This window comes from Anolis carolinensis, chromosome 1 (assembly GCF_035594765.1).
Source record: "Anolis carolinensis isolate JA03-04 chromosome 1, rAnoCar3.1.pri, whole genome shotgun sequence".
Taxonomy (NCBI): Eukaryota; Metazoa; Chordata; class Lepidosauria; order Squamata; family Dactyloidae; genus Anolis; species Anolis carolinensis.
The window spans coordinates 307657018-307681734 of record NC_085841.1 but is presented as its reverse complement, the minus strand read 5'-3'; the positions used below and the strand labels follow the sequence as shown (position 1 = coordinate 307681734).

Genomic DNA, 24717 nt, shown 5'->3' with positions numbered 1-24717 from the left:
TGCTAAACTGCTCTTAAGCGAGTTTGAAATGGGTCAAGGAGATGTGTGTTATCTAAGACTGCCTGAAGTTGGAGGACAACTGCCTTCTCAATCACCTTGCCCAAAAAAGGAAGGTTAGACAATGGTCTGTGATTATTACAGTCCAGGGGATCCAGGGAGGGCTTTTTCAGCAACAGTCTAACTACTGCTTCTTTTAAACAGGATTGAAAGTTTCCCTCCTTGAGAGATGCATTAATAATTTGTTGTATTATTGTATTTGTTGGATGACCAGACAACACTTTTTTTGTCTTTTGGGGAAAAGACTGGAAGCCTTTTGTGACACACAGATCCTTGTTTTGTTACAGTGCACCAGAATCAGTCCAGTCCTTTCTGTACTTGCACGTGGTAGTGAGGTCATGTCTCTCTTCTGTGTAATGGCTTTTGGCCACCTGCTCTTAGTGGCAAACTAGGATTTTGGATGATCAGGCCTATTGGATGTCCTGAGATCATCCAGGGGCCCAGCCATTTCCATTTCCATTCCCATTTTCTCTCCTCTTTTGCATATGACCATTAGATTTAGGATTTCACAGAGGAATAATTGCGGAGTAAAATACTGTTACTGGCATTTGATTTATAGCAACCATATGAATGAGAGACATTTAAGACATCCTGTTACAAATGTTTCAAGCCTTCCATACTTAGTTTTCCTGGTCGACTCTATTTCCCTGTAATGTGAATAACCTATAATTCACTTCTTCTTTCCCTACTGTCTTCCACCTAACCAAGTGGTATCTCTTTTTCTAATATGCCTTGTCATCTCATGATATGTCCAATGTGGAATAGCCTCAGTTTACTCATTTTGGTTTCTAGGGAGAGTTCAACCTTGATTTGTTCTTGGACCCATTTATAGGCCTGTAAAAATATAAAAGTGTATATAAAATGTAAGGTATAGAAAAAAAAGATGGCCCAGAAAAAAGATTGTTGGGCTACTAAACACAAGGAAAAAATCATACTGTGTTAAGAACTGATAGCAGAACTTTTGGGGGTGGGGGTGTCTCAATTTCTAGACTATCATAGTCAGCATGTTCATTGTTTCTGGGTGATTCTTGGAGTTGCAGAGTCAGGGTAGCAGACTGCTTGGGTGTAATCAGTCTACAGCTGTGGCTATTTGCTAGCTGTGTGTGTCACTGCCACACACAGTTCTCTACTGATAAGCTCAGGCTTCCCTTTTGACCTTCTCCAACTTCATTCTCAGCAGTCTTATATTCTTTCTGTAAGGCATGTTAAAAACTGTATCTAGACAGAGAGGATTATAAATTCTATCTAAAGAGCAAGAACCTTCCTTTCTTGGGAGCAGGCAGTGTGGGTGGTTGGTGGTTGGGTAAAGGACTATATGTAAACAGCAAGCCAAACAAGATATTTATGCAAATAAATAAATAAAAACAAGAACAATGCTTTCTCTTTCACAATCAGTGCTCATCTATAATCCCTTCTAAGCATTTCCCTCCTGATATTGTTCTATGAGGCTGTAGTAAATTCAGTAGTCCTTTCTCTGAGATCCGACTCTTGTGCGTGGAGTGTGCAGCTCAAACCTCAGTTGCAAGAGGGACAGAAGAAACAAAAGATGAATGCAAGTGCATGCAATCACAAATACTGGTTAGTAGAATACTTTGACATCACAATATTTTTGCAGATGTTGAATGTGTTTTACAGCTATTTAAAAACTGTTCTTAATCAAAAACACCTAGATAAAGGATTTGTTTATACTTTGCCATTCTGAGATAACAGTTAAGACATGGACATTAAGCGCTTAATAGAGGGGGGCCTAACAGGAAATTGTGAGTGGTTATTCATGCCCTCCTGTTAGGCCTCTCTCTGTTAAGCCCTTAATGTCCATGTCTTAACCAAATGCACCACAAGTCATTGTTGAAATAATTTGCATAAAGGCCAAAGGAGGACATATTATGAGTGCTTACTGGGCCATTAGTATAATCCTGTCCCCATTTGCTTCAGTGGCTTGAAAGCAGTGTGATGGCCTCATTGCCCAACAAAATACAGGGTGACAACTGCCACATCCTTTGTGGAGCTTCAGCTTTTTAATTCTAGGAGTGCTAGGGGCTAGGATACCTCAACACAAAGACCACTTCCACAACAACTTCCAGAATCCCTCAACTCACATGAGCAGTAGTCAAGTTGGCAGGAGGATTCTGGAAGCTGGCCTCCCAAAAAGGAAAAGTTGCCAAGCTTTGATCCTTTGCTGGCTTTTCTCCTGGGCAAAAACGCTTGTATTCAAAACTTTGCCTGTTTACCTGCTGCAAAAGTCCCTGTAACTTGAATGCCCCTACTCTGGTTACAAAAATATAAACACAATTCCTTATCAGAAGCACAGTTCCTTCCTTTCTACTAGCATAGTCATGTTTTATCACCTCCCTGTTGCATGCACAGAATTAACGTGACAAATTATTTCCAATACATGTTGATCTGGCAGATAAAACCCTGGAGGGGGAGACAAGGAAAAATATTCCTAGATTCAAGTGATGCAGGAAAGCCTGACCTTGTGTATAACAAAGGGCAATAAAAAGCCACTTTCCTGAAATTGTTCTTACACCCACTAACTTTATTTAAAATCTTGTTGTTGTCATGTGCCTTGAAATTGTTTCTGACATATAGCGACTTTAAGGCAAAACTTATCATGGATTTTCATGGCAAAAAATGTTCTGAGGAAGCTTGCCTTTGCTTTCCTCTGAGGCTGAGAGAGTGTGATGTGCTCATCCTCAGCCAGTGGGTTTCCATGGCCGAGTTGGGATTCAAACCCTGGTCTTCAGAGTCATAGTCCAATACGCAAAACACTACACCATTCTTGCTCTTACTTGAAACCTACTTTCAGAGAAAAAAGAATGATAAAAGTGTCAGGTTTGATTCTCAGCCTTATATGATTATTATCATATAAGAGTCAGCATGGTGTGTAGAGCCAATATTCCTAGGAAATCAGGATTCAAATTTTTGCTTAGCCATGGAAACCCACTGGGTAACCTTGGACATGTCACACTCTCTCAGTCTTAATGGAAAGTAATGCAATAATCGCCCCCCCCCCCCCAGCCCACAAAACCTTCTAAGAAGATCCCATTATAGGTTCATATTAGAGTCACCATTAATTGAAACTAGTTTGAAGGTGTACAGAAATCACAATGGCAAGTCACCTTTGGGATGAACGACAGCTAGGGTCAAATACATGACAACTAATCTTGCAATATCACTGTCAAATCTCAAAATATTTTTAGAAGTCTCAGAGATCTCTAATACCTCAACAAACTACAGATCTCAGGATTCCATATGATATGCCATGACAATGAAAATGGAATATAGCACCATAATTATATAGCGTGAACAGTCTCCTTGTTATCATCTTAATTGTTGCTTTGGCAGCAAGAGTTGCAGTCTGAGCAGAGTATGGAAAACCCACACTTTCTGAACTATTAACTCTCTCCTGGCTAGTGGTCAAATTGGTTGGAAGGTGGGGTGTTCTGAGAGTTTCAGTCAAAAAAGTAACTTTACCAAGTTCTGCTGTGATAAAATGTGCGGCAATCAGTGAGGGGACAGTTTTTATTTTGATTTTGGTTTTGCACTTCTAGAATTTGGTTATATCATGAGATGACATGGTATGATTAATTAAAAAACATGATAATCCTAGGTAAAGTGAGAAGCAGTAGGAAAAGAGGAAGACCACAGACTATAGATGGATAGACTCAATCAAAGAAGCCATGACCTTGAATTTGCAAGGGCTGCTGATAACAAGATGACTTGGCAATCTCTCGTTCATAGGGTCACCAGAAGTTGCATCTGACTTGGCAGCAATTAATCATAACCACCTCTGGAATTACCCTTTCCAGTAGGTCTGCCTGGCAGCTGCACTATTTTTGATTTTTGTTATGGTAGCAGGAGATATTGCTCTCCTGGGTTTTTCAGATCTTACATGTATTTATTATGTATTTTTTAATGAAAACACTCTAACCGCTAGTTTTCTTTTACATCTTTATAATCATAGTTGGAGGACAACACCGGCTGAGCTCTGTGAGTTGCAGCATTTTTTGGAATGAAGCAGAGAGTGTTTGAGGATCTGTAGTGATACCAAGATCCTTGTTAATAAAACTATTGTCCTCCCAACCCTGTTATATGTCTGCAAAACATGGACCATCTACAGACGTCACACTCAAATCCTGGAACACTTCCATCGGCGTTGCCTCCGAAACATCCTGAAAATCTATTGGGAAGACAGGCGGACAAATGTCAGCGTGCTGGAAGAAGCAAAGACCACCAGCACTGAAGCCATGCTCCTACACCATCAACTCCGCTGGACTGGCCACATTGTTCAAATGCCCGATCACCGTCTCCCAAAGCAGTTACTATATTCTCAACTCATGAACGGAAAATGAAATGTTGGTGGACAGGCAGGCCTGTAGCCAGGATTTTGATTCGGGGGGGGGGGGGGGCTGAGTCTGAGTGAAAGAGGATCTACCCTAGCAACCTTTTTCTATCGTTATCCCAATACTCCCATGCATATGGGATATATTGAGCATGGTGATCAGATCATGATATGAATAAACATAACAGTTTAAATAATAAATGTAAGGCCTTCTTGTGGACCACCCTGAGCATTTTTTTGGGGGGGGGGGGGGCTGAAGCCACTCAACACCCCCCCCCCCCCGGCTCCATGATTTAAGGATGGTTTAAAGCTAACCTAAAAAACTGTGGCACAGACACTGAGAACTGGAAAGCCCTGGCCCTTGAGCACTCTAGCTGGAAGTCAGCTGTGAGCAGCAGTGCTGTGGAATTTGAAGATGCATGAATGGAGGGCGAAAGGGAGAAACATTCCAAGAGGAAGATGCATCAAGCCAACCCTGACCGGGACCGCCTTCCACCTGGAACCCAATGTCTTCACCATGGAAGAACATGTGGGTCAAGAATAGGACTCTACAGTCACCTACCTATCCACCGCCAAGACACTACACTTGGAAGGCCATCATACTCAGATTAGGGATTGCCTAAGTAAGTAAAGTAAGATGGAGGAGACATTTAGGCCTTGTAAATCATTGTCCATTGCAGAAAACCTGGAGCTAAGGCATTTCCCGCCTTTATTAAAATACCATCTTTAGCAGGATAGAACAAAGTGAGAACAAGAGAATCTGAGCACCATCCTTCACTTTAAACCTATTTGATTGTGGCCTGTCCACTGGAACCACAGGAAACAAATTATTTGCCCTTTTCTATGAGATGACCAATTTCAATATTAGAGCCGTGGCCATGTAAAAATTCTACCTGTGCCAATTCATTAGATTTAACTGTATCATTTATTCTTAAATCATTTCTATTGACACTTTATGAAAGGATATACTGTATATCTAATATTAATGTTGTGTGCCTTTTAAAAAAGAGAATTTTCTCAGAAAAATTAAGCTAGGCTGCCTTGCCAAATAAATTTTAAAAATAAGCCATTTTGTTGGGTTGTTGTGTCTTTCGGGCTGTGTGGCCATGTTCCAGAAGCATTCTCTCCTGACGTTTCGCCCACATCTATGGCAGGCATCCTCAGAGGTTGTGAGGTACCTCTGAGGATGCCTGCCATAGATGTGGGCGAAACGTCAGGAGAGAATGCTTCTGGAACATGGCCACACAGCCCGAAAGACATACAACAACCCTGTGATTCTGGCCATGAAAGCCTTCGACAACACATAAGCCATTTTATTTATTTATACTTGACATTACAGCCATGATTAGCTCTCAAGTGTCTTTGAATTAAACTGAATTATAAGATACAATATAAGGAAATGGGTGTGCATATGTGCAGGTGAGAGCAAAGGAGATGTGATACTGAACTCGCTATGCTCGTTTTGTTTCTTCCTTGTGTTTCAGGTTTCCATGCTGTAGTACCTGCTTGACTGCAGTTTTTCACTGTCTTCCTCTGCTGACTCAGGAAACAAAAATGTGGCTCAAGTCTTTATCAATCTTTAATAAGTTGCAATTGAACATATCTATTATTGTTCTGCCTGTATCTCCACAAAATGTCTGGTACTTACTGCTGTTTTCCAAAACACTTCACAACAAATTGGCCATTCATTTCATATCATAGAAGCATGGTGGGACATGCATATTAAGCAAGGGCGATATCAAACTGTATTGTACCGTTACAATACCTGAACCTTCTTATCTTTGTAAAAGGAGGCATCTTATTAGGGCACTACATGTGTCCTGGATAAGGGAGTCTGAGGACTGGCCAAGATACTCATTTTGCTGAGAAACCATGATAAAAGGACGCAGCCCATGCACTATGGCTTATCTTTACATGGTATTTAAGACTTTGGAACCTTGCCTTATGATTTAGAGTAAATATATGGATTCTCTCCAGATCAAGACTTGCAAGAACCTTCCAATTTCTTCACATTTTTGAGAGACTTAAACGAGCAAAAGAAAAAAATGGAAATTATCAGATGGTTCCAAACCAGAAAAGTTAATAAAGGAGAAATCCTTTAAAGTGCCTTGCCGCGGGCAGAACTAAACAGGTACTTCTGCCATTTGGCCAGTATGTTGTGCTTATGGTGACCACTCTATCGCCAAATATCAGACAAGTGGGATAAGTCATCTTGGTTCTATAACTCTCCGCACCTATGATTTTCCATTCTTCACTGAAGTGAAAAGATCAACAAGATTTGAAGTTTGGGAGTACTCCTGGACTCAGCATTGAAAGTGGAAGCCCAGGTGTCTGTGGCTAGGAGTGCTTTTACACATGCAAACCAATGGTGCCCATTCCTTGAGGTGTTGGATCTGGCCATGGTGATACCTACCTATGTTACATCCCATTTGGATGACTAACATGCTCTACTTTGAACTGCCTTTGAAGAGTGTTTGGAGGCTTCAGCTGATCCAAAGAGCTGCAGCCAGATTGTTAACTGGGGCATATAACTCTCTTGTTGCAACAGCTCCACTGACTACTAGTTTGTTCCTGGGCACAATTCAAAGTGCTAGTTATGACCTATAATGCCCTATATGGCTCAGATCCAGGCTATTTGGCAGATTGCGTCCCCTTAGACAAGCTAGCCCAGGCTCTGAGATAATCAGTAGAGGGCCTTCCCACCATCGCAAGCACAGGTAGTGGTGACGTTAGACGGGGGCTTTGCAGTGGCTGCCCCTCAGCTCTGTAACTCTCTTATCTGGAAACCATTTTATCCAGGCCGCCTATTAAACAAAGCCTTTAAAGAAAAGACCAGTGGGGTCCTGCCTTGTGCCAAGGAATTGGTTTTAAAAGTCAACTTGTTCTACATGTTTAATTCAATTGCTTTTTAAGTGTAGCTGTTTGGGCTTTCAACTCTGAAAAGCAGGATAACAATAAAATATTAATAATATCTGGTAATACTTATCACAATTCTCTGTCAATGGAGCAGCATTTAACCTTCTCGCTCTAATATATTGTAACTCTTCCTCCATGCCCCTTTTTCATCTTTGAACATAGCTCAGTATGTTTGGTGTATATATATATATATGTGTGTGTGTGTGTGTATCAATCAATCACCTGGTTCTTTTAATTTTTTTATATTAAAAACACAAAATAAAGTACACATTATAAAACTGAATGAATCTGTTGTTCATATCCAGTCATATCCTCCCTTTATTTTAAAATACTAGATAAGTGCAATGAAAGCACTACGACGGGTTCTCAAAAAGCTTTTTGCCATTTTACACATTAGGAAATCAAGTGGAACTTTATTGCTGAAAGTTTGTGTGTCTATGCATATGTTAGTTGTGCAGTTGTAAGCATAAAACACTGTTGGAATGGACCTTGGCGCTATGGTATAGTATGGCTCTATGACTAGCGTTATAAAAAAAAACACATACATGATCATTAAGATGAGGATGTTGGAAATAGCAACCTTCCAAACCTTTCACCATTTATTTGTTAATGTATATATTTTCTAACCTGTATTCTATGTATATGTTGATTTGCCAGTTTGACTGTACCTCTTTGGTGTGGGAGGGGTTATAGACATGTGATTGTACTGAGCATGTTCAGACTTTTTGTATACACCTCACTGGAGATGGATTTGTCTGCTTTACATCTCAGTGGAAGTGGGTGCAAGTTGCTGTTTTGGACTACAGTAGAGAAATATGACTTATGGACTTCAGTGAGTACAACTATACCTGAAGACTATGGACTATTGATTAAGAATGATATCCTGTGTACTCAACAGAGAACTACATCTTATCTATAACTGAACTTAAATAAGAAATGTGCCTGTATAGTGAGTTAACACAAGATGTGAGTAAACAAGGTATGTTATTTTTCAAAGAAGACTTTGTTTTTTATCCTTGAGTGCATATTTTTAACTAAGAGGTTTCAGGGGAGTGTATATGTTTTGGGCAAATGCAACTACAATTTCAACTTTAAAGAAACAACCATCCTCTGCTAACCAAATATATTTTTGTAGTGGCATGTCTTTGTCATTGGTAGTTCAAATACATGATTCTTCAGTTTAATAGCTGAGTTACCTGTGTGCCATTACATGAACGCTCATGAATATCACTTGTTCAAATAATTGACTTCTAACAAGGTTATGCTTTTCTTGGCTAGTGGTTTTCAAAAAGTGGTCTCCACATATTCATGGAGATTCACATATGCCAAATGGATGTGACATCATTTTTCCTTTTCAATAAGGTTGTGATTGCCATTTATTTCCAAAGGGATATATGCTCAGAGACTGGGTGCAGTTATTTCCAATAGAGGAAGAAGGGGGAAGAGTCATGGTAATAAGGAAAAAAAAGAAATCATAGGCCAGATAGATGACTATTTGGTTTTGGAAAGAGCCGTTTTGGAAGGACGTTAATTCATTCTCTATATAAACAAATATATAAATTAAAAGTATAGGGCAGGACATGCAAAATATATTATCTGAACTCCTTCAAGGAGAAATAATTGATACAGTTAATATACACCTTTTTAAAAAGCAGAACTGTTCCAGGATTTTAAGCAGGAAACAAGCAGAAGACAAGCATGAGAACTACCATGGCACGTGACAGCTACCATTCAGATTCATTACTTTCTCAGCACTATTCCACTGTAAAAGCTTGGCTCACTAAGTCAGTTGGTAAATCTGCATAGGACTTCATCTTAGCAGCTTAGTGATCTGATTGTAACCAGAAAGGAGCAAAGATTTTGGCTTTTTGCCATGAGGAAATGAGAAACGTGTAGTATATAAACAAAAATGAAGCAATATCATAATACCATCATTTTTGTTTGTTAAAATCTTCTAAAGATGCTCATGTAATGACTTCCAAAATGACTTGCTCATACAAACAAAATGCATTTTCTGTTAGATTTATTTAAAAGCAACTTATTAATTACTGGATAAATGTATTATGTAAGCCACAATTGTACAACAGATGTCTTGCCTGCATGGCTAGGACCAAGCCCAGATCTGTAATGTCTATAATCTACTGGTAGAAACCAATATTACTTAAATGGATACTTACATTTCACTTCCTATGGCTCATTCATGAATTTTTTTTTTTTTGCAGACTATCATCCCACACATTCTCCAATCTGTAAGTACATCATGGGTTGGATGGAACTCATGTGGTGACTTTCAACATCAATGGGAATAAAGAAAAGATGTGGGTAGCTAGATTTTGGGTCTGCAATACTGGCCTTTAGATTAGCTTATATATACAAACATAGGGCAATTGTGAGCTAAGTCCAGCATAGCATTGATGGCCAGAATGGAGATTCTTCCTCCTCCTTCCTCTCTGCGTTCTTCCATATCACCTGAAAACTGATTCCAGAGGATTTCCTCATTTTTACAGAACTGATTTTGGGGGCATTCAGGGGATTGTGCAAATGTCTGTCTCTACTATTTAGTTCTCTATAGTGGGATCTCTTAAACTTTTTCCACTCATACCTCCTTTCTGCTTGAGAAATATTTACACAGCTCAGGTATAAAATAGGTATAAAATCAAACATTTACTGATAACCAGCATTTGGTAAACAGGCTGATTTTCCTTTTTATGAAGTACAGCTGAATCATTTTCTGCAGAGTCCACTGTACACTCTGCATATTGTTGCTAACAGATTTGTATAAATGTCTAGGCAGCATTCAGAAACCTTTTAACGTTGTCACATTTTTCGTGACCCCAAAATTGAGCTGAGGGGACCCTCATTTGGGGCCGGGACCCACAGTTTAAGAAGTGGTTTATAGGATCAATTTCTGCAGAATAGATGAATGGCCAAAAATTTTGGCTCTATGCAATCAACAGGGAACAGTACCCAGCTGTGAGATTTCAGGAGGGAGCCCAAGAGGATAACCAAAATACTCCCATGTCCCACAACAGATCAAACACAACAGTAATTCATTTCAAAAGATTTTTTAATTTAGAAATGCAGTTATATACATAGAACAATTGAAATTAAATTAAACTTTGTACAAATATTAAAATACTATCTTCACACCCACTGCAATGTACAGGATACCAGAAAAATATATATATATAAAATAAAGCAAAATCAAACTGATTGACATCCTGCACAGCATTAATTATGGTATTTTAAAATCCCACATATACGAGTACCATTCTGCAAATAAATTTTATAGTGGTGCAACGTAGGTTATGGACAAATAAAAAACACTGAAGGCAACCAGGTTCTCCCCATCTCCAACAGCTCTCCTGCATCTCCAATGTTCTGCAGCCTGCCTGCGGGTAACAGAGGGCATGTATATATTGATTTGGAAAGGTGTTTGGTCTGAACTGTGTAAGCGTCCATGCAAAAGCAAAACTAACAGTGAAATCTCCAGCAGAAACAAGACAACCATTCTCACTGGGTCACCTACTGGAGCAAAGCAGAAACCTGTATTCAGCACACATTTCCTCTGGTACAAGTGCTAGAACCTCAATAAAGTGACGGAGGTGGTCAAGTTCAAAAGTGATCAAATACATTTGTTGGAAACAAACTAGATTTGAAGGACAGAGGCATTTAAAACAAGAGATTCATAAAACATCACACTATACAAATCAAGCCAATTAAAGAATTCCTACCCCAAACAAAACATACACTGCCTCTTGTATATGTGTCCACTATGGTACTACAAAAGCACTAATAAGAGAAACTGAAAACATTCACATGGCAGTAGCTGTCACTGTGTGCACAGGCCCAGTGTCTGCTGTAAATGCAATGAACGTTGTTGAATTGTGAAGAAATGTATGTGTCTTTGCTCAGGGAATGGAATATGTAACCTTTGGCAATCGTTGATTAAAGACCACTAACACATGTCACAATATGACAGTGGCCACTGACACCTGCCATGGAATGAGTAAACTGCCTTTGATTTGTGGCTAATCTTTGATGCTTCTGAATATGAGAGTGCTTTTGGCGTACACTGTATTTGAAAACTTCCAGAGTTGCAATACAATCTGTCCAATGGGAAATAACTATGTTGAAAGAAGTCCCAATTCCAGCTCAACACACATGCATCAAAATTACAACAAATTCATTGGTGGTAGTCGCTCTTCCTTACAAAAACCAAGATATAACATTGCATACATCACTTGTGTATGTCCCATTTGCTCTAGCACAGGTAACATGAGCATCTTTGGTTTTGGAAACTATGCATGCAAAATAGTAATTTTAACTACATTGTTTGGTGTGATAGTCATGCACCCAACATTAATAAATACCAATGGTAACAATGAAATAAAAAAAAATGGTCACTGTGGTGCCTGAAAGAAAAACTTCTCTCATCAAGAACATGATAAAAAATTAATGGAGTGTATAAGAAATGATTTCAAGTTCTATGTTTGGCAGCCCTTGTATCCAGTGTTTTGAGACTTGCTTTTCATGTAATATTTTTATAAGGAAACAGACCTACATCTCTCATGAAGTGAGAGACATGATGTGCAGGAAGTAAAACAGGTTATATCCTTATTAAAGGTAAAGAGAAGTTGGGCAAAACAGTATAGGAAAAATTGTGCAAAAGATCTGCAGTCTGAAAAAATTGTATTGTGGGAAATAATCCTACAAGGTAGTTAACACATAAGTCTGCCTCCTGAGCATCTAACATTGTCCAATTCCCCATGTCCACTGTACTCCATCTTAGTTCTAGTCTTTAAAGACATACCTTGAATCCATGCCATAAAGAGAAATGCGTAACTTTAAACACGCAAAACAAGTATGTCTCAAGAAACCTTTTATTCTCCACCTAATATACTGTAAATGAAAGGATATTTACAGTACAGACCTGACTAAAAGAGGACTACAGACCTGACTAAAAGAGGACATGGTAATGCTGGTTGTTTTGACTTGCAGGAGCTCTCAAATTTCAGATTTAACCACAAGAGAAGGACATTGAGACTTCCTGCAAATGCCAAGGCACCTCTAGTCACCACTAGTTACTTCATCATGTCCCAAATTCTTTATTTATTGATCTCTTTCAAAGTACTCCAGAGTCTGTGGCAGGTATTGGTTGTAGAGAAGCAATATAAATGGGATACAACAATTCCATGTTAGTAGGAATCCTGTGAAGTATTTACTTGCCATTTTTCCTGCCTCACATTTTGTCTTGAAGTCATGCTGATGGTTTAGTGTTTTGCTTTCTTACTGTAGTTCTTATATAAACCAATAAAACCAATGTCAGCAAAAGGAGGAGCAAAGAAATCACTCTTTGCCAAGTCATCGTTTACCAGCATATGAACCTAGCCAGTTGGTAAATGATCACCTGCATCCATTAATGAAAAATAGCACGGCATTAAACCGCAAACAGGAACTATTCTCAATTAGGCAGAAAGTGGGAGGAAGAATAAGGGAAAATATTACTTTTCGATGCATGCAGAAGTCCTGTGTTCAACTCCTGAAATCTTCATTTCTCTCTCTTGTTCTCTCCCTCTCTTTTAAAGCTTGGAAATAACTCTTCCACTCTGAGTAAATATGACTGAGCTAGGTAGGCAGTCTTAGGCAGCGTCATGGGTTGATGCAAGGATGACATGGCATGACATGGCACAGCAACCACTCATTCCACCAGTTTAAGGACAATCCAAATTCCAGAAACAGACCCAGATTCCCAAATCACACAAACATAGCTTAAGTGGGATTTGATGCCTGCTGGGCACAAAGTGTGCCTTTGTAGCATTTGGCTCCCAATATGCAAGGCTGGAAGTAGTAAGCTGAAGTAATTTGGCACCTCAGCATCAGGCAGTGTTGGGCGGCAGGCTTTCCAACTGAAGGATTGCTCTTGGATTATTCTGATAATACTACAGATGCAGCCACCCAATTACTTCAAGGATATTGTAAACAACAAAGGTTTATGAACTGTCCACAGGCAAATGAGGAAAGGAAATTAAAAGTGGTGCTATTGGTCCATCCAGCTATTTTATCCAAATAAGAAGAGATCAGCATCTTCCTCGGGTTAACAGCCACCCAGAATTTTTGCACACTTCCATCTTGTCAAAAACATTTAACTCTACCGTTGTCAGTGTGTTCCAAGGCAGCAGAAATAGCCACAGCTATTATTTTCATCACGTGCCATGCTCTCCAAGTACTGGTATAACCTATCCCATCCCCCCTTTGCAATGAAACTTCATATTTATCAGATGTCACCTGCTCTACACCTAGGGCTCTCAAAGTGCATCCTAAGATTTGCCAAGGTTGGGTCTATATGTAATGTAATAACAGTAATAAATACCAGACATAAAGGGAATTAAAATTCACTTGACCTCACTGTAGTATCAAAAGCAAGAAAACTGCTCTCTGTTTAATTAGTTGTTGTAATTTATTTTGCTTCTGCTAAGTATGGCAAAAAGTTCTAAATTCCTTCCTCAGAACCACTAGGGAGTTTAGTTATCACATTTTACTAGATATATGTCCCATATATTTGCAAGGCTCTCTGCAAAAACATGGGCTGTGGAAAGCTTCTGACATATGTGGGCCACACTTTCCCAACTCCTGACCTAAACTTTGCTTTTTGTTTTTAAAATAGAAGATACCATTTTCTGGATGCTTACTTCTATATTCCATATGTGCTTCTGAAGCCTATTTGGTACGTGTAAAGTCTCGAGCTTGTGTAAAATCGAAAGTCTGGAAAAGAGTTTTCTGTTACACTACATCTCCCAGAATTCCTCAGCCAATGTGGGCATGCTAACTGTAGATTTCAGGGAGCAGTTATCTTAAATTAACTGTTCTGAACCATGTGCAGAATGCAATGTCCATCCACAAAAAAGAAGACGAAAAAGAATGGGGCAGCTGTCCATGGAGGCACCAGCTGTTCCCCACTCAGATTCTGCTGGTATTTAAGCTAGAAGAAATTTAAAGTGCAGATGGCCCCATATTGATGCAGCTGCTTATCCTCATCAATGCATGGTATGGAGCAGTAAGCACCATGCTGACCTCTAGCATCGTTTTTCTACAATGGATTTCCAGTGTCTCTTTAGATATGCCGAATATTTCTCACTGTCTTCCTGCTTCCATCAATCCCTAAAAACGGGGCAAAAATGAGAGCTGGAAATTAATTTGCTCTTTATCATAGAAAACTCTGGGAAAGCCCACAAAATTTTGAAATTTTGGTAGGCTCACTAGAAAAAACTCCTAAGAATCTATAGTCCCATACTGCCTTCAAGAAACTAAATGTTTTGTCATGGATGGAGAGATTCAGAAGAACAAAAGCAAACTTGTTCAGAAGAGGAAGAAGCAAGCAAATATGTTCCCTGCATAGTAAGACGTTTCCAACTGAAAGTGTGCAAAGCAAAAGGGGGAAAAAGAGGGGAGGGATCTTCCTTCAGACAAACGAGCAGCATGGCTCTTTCCATTCAAAAAGTTTAAGGCAGACTATCACTGTAATGCTTTCAAGGCAATATGGGCATGCCATTTACAAAAAACTACTTGCTAATGGTGGGAATTTTAATGACTAGTTTTTGACAGAACACGGAAGACATAACACAGACCAAGTACTACACACCCTGGCACTGCCTCTACAAGGAGGGGTACCAAAAAGTAAGAATGCTAAAATATCACACTCTTATCTTGGCGGTTCAAGCATAGGCATGGTCATATATAACCATCTCAATTCAGGCCCAGTATACCCCAAACTACAGCCAGTTGAAAGAAAACAAACACTTAAACATGGAAGTGGAAGGCTTTGGATCGTGCGTGGTAAACCCACAATACTGCTGACAGATGGCTCCCCTTGGAAGGGCAGCACTCACTCCCCACATGGGCTTGGTCATGCAGGTATGCTCAGACCCAGCTAAATACAGTGGAATCACCCAAATCTCCTTGCATTGAAACAGGGAATCTAGACTGATCCTACACCAAGTTCAGAGAAGGAAGTTCTAGATCAGGGGTGGGAATCATGTGTCCCTCTGTGTATTATTCAACTGCAACTCCCAACTCTCATCACTGGCCATGCTGGTTAGAGTGGGGTGGCAGTTACAGACCAACATCTAGAGGGCCACACAATTTCCATCCCTTTTTAAGACGAATAAAGGAAGAGAGAAAGGGAAGGCAGATAAGGTTTACCTAGTTTTTTAAAAACTAAAAATGTGTAGAGATACAGATGCATTATTCCAATCAAAGATCATTCCCTCTTTTAGAAACAACAACAAAAAAGAAAGTAGCATTCTAAGCTTGTCATCAAGGTTTGTTTTGAAGTTGACCAGTGGTGACACATACTCAGCACTGCCTAATATGTTAATGTGTACATCATGCTGTATATGCTTCTGGAATCCTTGATGGGTGTGGTACATGTGTGTGGCTCTTGTTAATTCCCTTGCTCTTAGCCACCCACCCAGAGGAGTTCTGTCTTGCCTTCATAAGATAGTAAATAAATGGAAGTAAACTATCTGCACCCAACAAAGCAAGTTTGGTTTGGCCCTGTTTTCTGAGCAGAAGTCCAGAAGATAATAAGGCCCATGAGAAGCTGCAAAAAGCCAGTGTGAGAAGGAGCAAGGCACAAGTAAATAGCAGCTCTCCGGAGACCACACTCGGATATCTGGCTGGGGAAAGGAGAGGTAGGAGGAGCTTAAGTCCGTTAATATCACTGAAGCCCCCGCTTAATGCAGGAAGAATGCAGGGTTGGGGGATGTCTGACACCCTGTACACCCCACTGACGCATCAAGGAGGCATCCTGGCAGCATCCTTTGGGTCTTCAGCTAAGGGGTGCTTTGCTTGGAGGTATTCAGGGCACAGCGCATGAGGGTGGAGAAAGCCTGCACGGAGTGCTCACCATCCCAAGAAGAAGAAAATGAACTGAAGGCTAGGCAAACACAGCAAGCCTCATGCTTCTTTCAACAATGGAATATCTGAAAAGGGGAGAAAAAGTAAGGGGGGGAGACAAGTTAAATACTTTTGGATGTTTACTTTCAATTTCAAAAGCTTTAATATAAGTACGAAGTCCATGCCATTTTCTATGAAAGCTAGACATTCTTTAAACCCTTGACCAGTTATGTTTTTGCAGGCCTTTCATCAAACAAAGACAAGAACCCTCTTGAGGATTTTCTGAAGAAATAAGTAGACAATGGAATTTATACTTGGGATCAATAGATAGGTCCAGGCCGAGACTTTTGCCATTTTCAATCTTGCAGTTTATTCTTCAATTTTTCATGGGTTTTACTATGGTGACATTTACAATAGCAACACCTTTTGGTAAAGTTTTGAATTAAAATTTATTGATTGACTCAGCAAGTTGTTACTGTTAGATTTTTCTGGTTCTATCACCTAACCATCTAGATCTCCCAAATTAACACTGAAGTAAAAAAATATGTTTTAGTGAATTTGATTGTTAGGATTTGTTAGGTTCAGAAGTCTCTAAGACATATTCCTTCCTTCCAGCCAGTCCATTTTCAGAACCATACATTCAAAACAGAGGAGTAAAAATAATGTTTTATTTTATTAGCCTCACAATAATTTAATAATGAGATTTAAAGAAATAACTATTAAAATTAGTGCCAAGAATAATGGGGTTGTTAGATAAGTGATCTTTGGACCAAGAGTGTTACAGGTTTAATTTGGTATCCCTGCTTCCCATGGGCTCTAACATTGATCACTGTAGAGCACATTTACTGACTGTGAGTGGAGAGGCTGAAATGCTTTGTTTGAGGAAAAAATTCTGCATATGCTCAGACGCTCTGAAAACATTTCTAATTACGTAATAACTGTCTAACCTTCATTTAGTGACTGATTTTTATGGCTATTTACAGACTGCCTTACTAATAGTAGAGCCATGTCCTTTAACTTTCACACTTCCTATTAACCTTTAGCAAAGAAGACATTTAAAAAGTGAATGAAATTCATGAGTTCATATAATCACTGAACTGAAGGGGATACAGGGTATCATTTAATCCAAGCCTGTCATGCAGGAATACACAACTAACACACTCTTGAAAAACACCCATCCAATCTCTGTTTAAAAAACTTGCAAAGAAAAAGAATCTGCCTCCTTACCTCCAAAGATTGTCTATAGTTGGAAAGGATAGAAAACAAAGAAAGATGAAGATAAGTGGGCAAACTAAATTGAAGAGACTGTAAAATGAGCTGTCATATGTTGGGATCTTTCCTAATTTGACAGTTTCCAGATATATTGGATTTCCACCATTCACCACTAATAATTATACTATAAACTTTGTAATCCATGTGGTGAAAAATATCCTGGCTGGGAGCAGGCAACTCGAAAACTCTCCAAAGGCCAACAGTGAAAACTTTCATGCCAACTGCCTGTTTAAAAAGCAAAAACTACAAACAAAACTCTATACCATTCTCCAGGGTCTGATCCCACACTAGTATTTTAACCATTGAGTTAATTGTAATAGAACTAGTTAAATATTTTCAATTATTACTATCAGTGGTTGTGAATAATTTTTAACATTTAACATTAACAAACTATTTTTCAAACCTAATGTTCCAAACTCTGCTTTTGGTGTCTATACATTAGCCACTCAGTCAATCACCCCAGCTGTTCTGGAAGTATTATTTATTTCCTCAGAGAAATTGAAATCAACAAATCTAATTTATAAATATCAGTAAATACTATAATTGATGTTAAAACTGAGTAAAATAAAACAAGCAGATTGTTCTATACAACTCCACTAGTGGAAAACTTGCCCTGGCTTTAATACATGCATTTTCTTTAGGCTAAAATCTACTTTTGATTCAGGAAAAAAAGTGTTCAATATATTGGAAGGCATTATGCCATTTTAGAAAGAATCTGTCTCCTTCAAATAAATTTTGGTGATCTAATATAGGGAATGCTTCATTGTGGTAGGTCTTTTAAATTATATCCCTGCATCATGACATTAAATTGATGACCAACACGATTGGATCCTTTGACCTTACACTGCTGGATTGGAAGGATAAACATTCATTATAACTTGCTCCACAGTCAGATGTTGCTTCCTTAGCATTTCTGTTCTAAGGACAACGTAAGAAAATATATTTTCTGGAATGAAAATAAGCTTATATTCATCTACATGCCAAGTCCATGTTCATATACTGTTTGCACCTTTTCCTTCCCTTCTCTTTGTAATTATGTTAAAATCAATTCTCTTCAATAAATATAGACTTAATCCCTTACAGGCACACTTGAAATTTTTCAAAGTTAGGGACTATCTGCCCATCAGAGAAAGGTGCAAAGAGAAAGGGGGATTTATAGATATATTTAAGTCTAATTAGCAGAAGCTTATATACAAGAATTATTTGTCAAAATGCTTACCATCAGTATAGTCCTCTGAGGAAGTGAGTGACAAAAGGCTTTGTACATCACTACTCTCCGAATCTGGTGCCTCCTTGTGCCCAGAACTACTACTAGATGCCCCAGCCACCCAGGAAGAGGTGGTAGCTTGGTGCACTAGGACAGCCTCCGAGTGGTGAGAGCTGCCAGCTTCACACAGTCCTGAGTGTCCAGGGACTTCATCCTCCCTATCAAAGCAGTTGTGACCCGCATGGTCTGGTGGAGGCTGTTGCATCTCTCCCGCTCCACTCTGCCCAGCTCCTTCTGAAAGAACAATCTGTACTCGTGAATCTGAGGGAGGTATGCAGTTCCCAGCACTGCCATAGACGGCTTCTTCATAGGACGGCAAAGCTACTTGAACTCCATCCACCATGATAGAAACCTGGTCCCCAGAAACACCTTGATCACGCCTGTATTTGGATTTGAAAGAAACAGTGTATTATATTCTAGCACAGTGAAGTACACAAAATCATATTAGAAAACACAACCTTCAGATACTCAACCTTCCTCATAGACCTACTCAATCAGCAACAACCATACAGATTCAGCTATAGTAACAGAATAGTTCTCTGCCATTTTTAGCTAACTTTGGGGCTCCAATAAAAATGAACAGGATAACGGTGCTCCATGCAGTCATGCCGGCCACATGACCTTGGAGGTGTCTACAGACAACGCCGGCTCTTCGGCTTAGAAATGGAGATGAGCACCAACCCCCAGAGTCAGACATGACTGGACTTAACGTCAGGGGAAACCTTTACCTTACCTAAGAGAATAGTTCTCTGCTATTTTTCAGTTCTCTTGCACCAACATTTAAACAGAAACTTGGGAAAAGGTAGTTCAGGATAATGTTTTGATAGATCTCTAAATAGCTTGCATTAAGTTATCGGCATTAAAAAGGCAAGACACACAAGAGGATGCCATACTAAAGAACCAACTGGATTTTTGACAAGGTGTTGAGAATGCAACTTCTAGAATTAACAACAAAATCCTGGAATCTTTTTATATTAGTACTCACACTGTTTTCTTAATTCTAAAAGTATGTGTACCTCTTGGAAACACCATTTTTCATCTGGTTCTGATTAGCTAACCTTGGGGCTCCAATAAAAATGAACAGGATAACAGCACTATTTTTACCACTGCTTGGTTTTATGAAGAAAAAGCAAACAAACAAAATATAGAGGGTATTCAGATTTCTCTGAGATTTTCCTAAGACAGTTCTCCTCCTTGCCATTGGCAGACAGGCATACGCCTTGTGAATAATTCTGGGTCACATTGCTTTCTCCTCATGTTTTGGATTACATGCTGGCACTGAAAAAGGATTCAAATTTATAGCTTTTCTGCTTGATATTAGCCCTATTCAAGATTCACAATGATCAGTAATTAACATTGTGCTGTTCAGATCTTACAGAATGCTCTAAGTTACCAAGTCTATAAAAAGAAACCTACTATGTATTTCTGGTTGAATGCCAGGTAAGATATTTACATTTTATAGTGCTAATCTGATAAACGAATTTACCATTTTCTTACTATTTAAGTTTTAACTCAGATAACTGATTAAGCCACAACATTGACCTGGTTCTCACAAAGGGTTCCCAGGTGTTCCATTTTATGTGGAATATCACATATTTGGATGTTTAAATTCCAATTTCACATCTAGTCATGTGGAATGCCCCAATATTCCTATTTCTATAGCTGTTGAGAGTGGGCACCATCCACACACCCCAACAGATTGAGCATTTAATGTGTTATAAACTTCCTCAAATAACTTACCAAAGGTTGGGTGGGGGGGATTACTGCTGCTGTGAAACATACAGCATGATCGTTATATAATAACAACTCATGTCTGTCTGCCCATTGTGAATGATGAACATGAGGAGGTACAGGCTTAGAAGTAGCAGTGGTAGCAAAGTACTTTCCCCCATCTCATCTCCAAATCTGGGAAGAAGATTGGGTGTATTTGGATAGCTGTGTTACTAAAGCAATTGGAGTTTCCTGGCAGTGCAAGACAAAATCATAATGGAACAGGAACAGAAAGCAACCAGCATGTTTCAGGTATGCAACAGTCAGACCAGGAAACTCTGCTTCTCCTTTTTCTTTGAAAAATAAAATTAACACCCCTCTAGCATACTTAAAGCTGCTCCTACCCATGAAGTCTCTTTTACATCTCAATCTATCACAACAGTGTGAGGCAGGCTATTGTTTTTATCCCAGTTTATATTGCAATTTGGGGAAGACCAAGAAACAGTTGAAGACAATATATCACCACAACACTAAAAAGAGGACATTAAACCAAGTCTATGGTCTTATAAATCATCACAATACTCACAGGGTTCTATAAACCAACACTACCACTAAAATCAGAGCAATGGATGATGTTATATGTGTCAAGAAAATCCATGAATTTTAAGGCTCACTCTGCCAACCTGAGACTATTCAAGAGAAGCGCCTTTAACGCAGGCTCCAGGCAAAAAGTAGCTACTTAACAGCAGCTGGACAGACTGAGAATGTCATGACTCAGAACAGCCAACGTTTTTGGCAAGCTATGGAAGAAGGGAGAATTCTCAGCATATCCAGATGTTTCGTCTAGGCAACTTTCCACTACTTAAAAAAAAGCCCAGAATTTAAAAATGTGATTTTTACAAAGCCAAATTCAAGCAGTGTCTCCAGATTCTATGATAATGCAATTCATAGTTCAAAATAAGTTATATTTGGATTTATAGGGAAACTCTAGAATCTAAGCAATGCACAGATATATACTCCTTTGTCCTTTTATCTTTATTCCCAAAGTGGGTCAGAAATAATTTTTTGGAATGTAATTGTATTGATATGCAAGACTGGAAAGTGTAAAGGCTTGAACAACAGATGGAACAGGACTGCCACAGGAATTAACCAGGAAAGGAGGGGGGACCACCACCTGTTAATAGGAAGCATGATTGCCTACATATATTCCAAAAGAGAACACCATTGGCATTTCTAGCGCTAAATGGATAATTTTTGTGGTATAATGTGGATGGAGTTCTGAGTTCTGTTTGATTTGATTGCCTACTATGACTTCAGTGCCAATTGTCGTTGGGGTCAATTCCAGTGCCTTTTGGTGAGGGCTGAAGGTAGGACTCCAAAAGAGATATTTGTTCAGAATCTCCCCTTCCAAGTAGGAGCCAACAATGTGGACCTTATCAGAAGAATTAATATCTATCTTCCTAGGAATTATCTTAAGATGGCAGAGCAAGGTACAGACACTGCAAAACTCAGGATCTGAGTTAAGGATAGGGGCATGACTACAGGATGGAGACTGGAAATTCCAGTGTAGCCGAGTCAGGGGGAGGGAGGAGGGCAAGGATCAGCAACTGGTTCCTCCCCTCCTGCCCCCCCCCCCCCAAATTCCTCCTTTCATGCGGCTATAGAGCAAAAGAAGATAGCTACAAGGGCTGTAGGAAACAGCTTCTTGAAAGCTGCAAGAGCTACAGTCTGGAAAGCTCCTTACATTAAGAGAACTGTAGAACTGGCAGCTCTATGATGCCTCACTTGCCGAGTAAAGCTCTGACAAAATGGGCACAAGTCAACAATGTCATCTTCACCAAGGCAGGGTGGAAATATAAGTGACTATTTGTATGTGTTATCCTTATCACACTGGCTAAACACTTCTTGAAGAACCTACTTAAAGAAACCATAAGCCCCCAAAGGAAAAGAAGAACTGATATTGCAGAGAATTTCACAATGCTTCAGAACTTCCTAAAGACTACTGTGATGGCAGAGGAAAAGAACTGGATGTGGTGGTAATGCACATCTTATATCTGTGTGAATGAGGGGGTTTGGTTACTACCAAAATGTAGCTCTAGAAGTTCCAAGGATCTCCACACAGGTGCAGGATAACCCATATGTATTAGTCATAGGCCATACAGCTGTATACAATCCACATTGAATTGGATTATATGGCATTGTGGAGTCAGATAACTCAGTTCAAAACAGATACTGTGGACCATCTGTCTTGATATTCTGGCTTATATGGTTGTGTGGAAGGGCCCATAGAGAACATTAAAAACTACCAAAGTTAGATCTTGTAAATGGATGGCAAGACTGGTGTCACTAGGAGGTCTATTTGAGATTCATGAAACCCAAAGTAATCCCAAACAATTCTGGTTTGGCAATCCCTTAGAAGCAATAAAAACAGGAAGTTTATTGAGCTTCTGTCAGCCCAAAACACACAGATGTTAGGCTGCATTAGGCAGGTTTATTATTAGTTTTAGTTGCACAGACCTGCACCAGGATCAGCAGTCTGATAGCAGGTTTTTGGGGGGTTTTTTGCCAAGTAACATAAATGGATTATTTGCATAACACAATGAAAGGATTGTTCCATTACTGTATAGGGAAAAAGTAAAATACTAAGAAAAAATCTGAAGAAAGAAAAGGAAAAGAAGGAATAGATGTTGGACAATAGAACAACCATGAGTCTTGTGGAACTTTTAAAGCTAGCAAGTTTTATTTGGCATATACTTTCATGGGCTGAAGTCCATGGAAGTTTAAACAAAATAAAACTAAGATGCCACAAAATTCTTTCTTGTATTTGATGCAACAGATTAACATGATCCTTTCCATGAAACTAGTGCCCCTTGAATATGCAGATACATCTGATTTCTAGCTGAGGAACGTCGACCTCACACATTTGCATGAACTCACCTGCTGTGATGAAAGGACTTCAGCTTTGGCTGCAGCAAAACAAACAGGACAACTAGGAGAAGGACAAGAGCTACTGAACTTGCTGTGGAAGCCACTATAGATAGTGTGGGCACTCCTACACTTGGAGGTGAATCTTTATCTATTAAATGAAAACAAAAAGAGTCGTTTAAAATCATTTCTCCTTGAAAAGCAGATGTTTCCTATTACCAAAGAAGACCTTTCAGTACACTAGGTTATGCGGGGAAAGGAGAAATATTAGGATGCTCCTGCATGCATTTTATAAGCTTTATTCCCAGCTGTAAGCTCTGGCACCAAATGTATTCAGATATGCTCATAAACAGAACAGAACTCGTGTGTAAACTAAGTAACACTCTCAACACAATTCCCAGACAACATTTGCTATCATCTGACCATCAGGATCCTTTTCCTGCACTGAGTCATTTTGTATTTTTTGAATATAAGCCAAAAGTGCATTAAAAACTTTTGAAGCTTATTTTATCCCTGGGGAACAAGGAATTGAATTTTCTCTTTGTGTTTGTATTATTGAGTCACTATTTCATGGAACAGATTGGCAAGATGTTTTGGGAAAGCAAAAAGTTGAGTCCAAGACACGTCAGAACTTGAAAATGAAGAAACCGCTGTTTTTTATCTAATAAATTCCTTTTTCTTTTGGAAGAAAAGAAGAACCTCACCTCTTTCCCACTTCAATCGGTTTAAAAATGTACATTATCATAATGATTTCAGCATTTTGTCATTTGCAAGGGAGTTATTTTCTTCACCCAAATTTCTGTTCAATTACACACTCCTTCCCTTTCTTTGCTCCAATACCTCATGGTCAATTAAAGGTACATGAGAAACATTTTCCTACAGACTTCTGGCTTCCTATCATGGGAAAAGAATTCTTATCCAGCTAGTGAGAAACCTTGCAAGACTCAACTGTCGAACTCCTTTTGGAAAAGTTATTTTCTTGGCAAGCAGAACTAAGCAGATAATGTAATATGCTATGACAGGGCACAACACTAAAATTCCCCTGCCCCAAATTCACATAATATAGTTTCTCTGTGCTTTAGGTCTGGAAAGTACATGCTTTAGTGTCCAAAGCATGAATGAGGAACACATTGTTGCTCTGTTGCTATCAGTGAGCAATTCCCAACAACTCTCACTAATAGCTATACTGAGAAAGATTAACTGGAGTTAAAGGTTCAAAATCTGGAGAGCTACATGGTGCAACCTGATAAAGAAACGCCAATGTGTCACAATACCTTTCTACTAATTGAAACTGGCTAAAGTGTCACTTCCTCTTCCAAAGGAACCC

At 39.2% G+C, this 24717-nt stretch overlaps 1 protein-coding gene across 4 annotated transcripts in view; it reads right to left on the bottom strand.

Annotated features, from left to right (window-relative positions):
- Positions 1-10367: 10367 nt before the first annotated feature.
- susd6 (sushi domain containing 6) overlaps positions 10368-24717 on the bottom strand; it is an 85159-nt gene continuing 70809 nt past the window's right edge. For all 4 annotated transcript variants that reach the window (XM_062968065.1, XM_062968064.1, XM_062968063.1 and 1 more), the window contains 3 exons: positions 23403-23541; positions 18708-19135; positions 10368-16302 (listed from right to left, as the gene is read on the bottom strand). In XM_062968065.1, the coding sequence (XP_062824135.1) occupies positions 16277-16302; positions 18708-19135; positions 23403-23541 (593 nt within the window). In that variant the 3' untranslated portion in view covers positions 10368-16276. The remainder of the gene's footprint in view (positions 16303-18707; positions 19136-23402; positions 23542-24717) is intronic.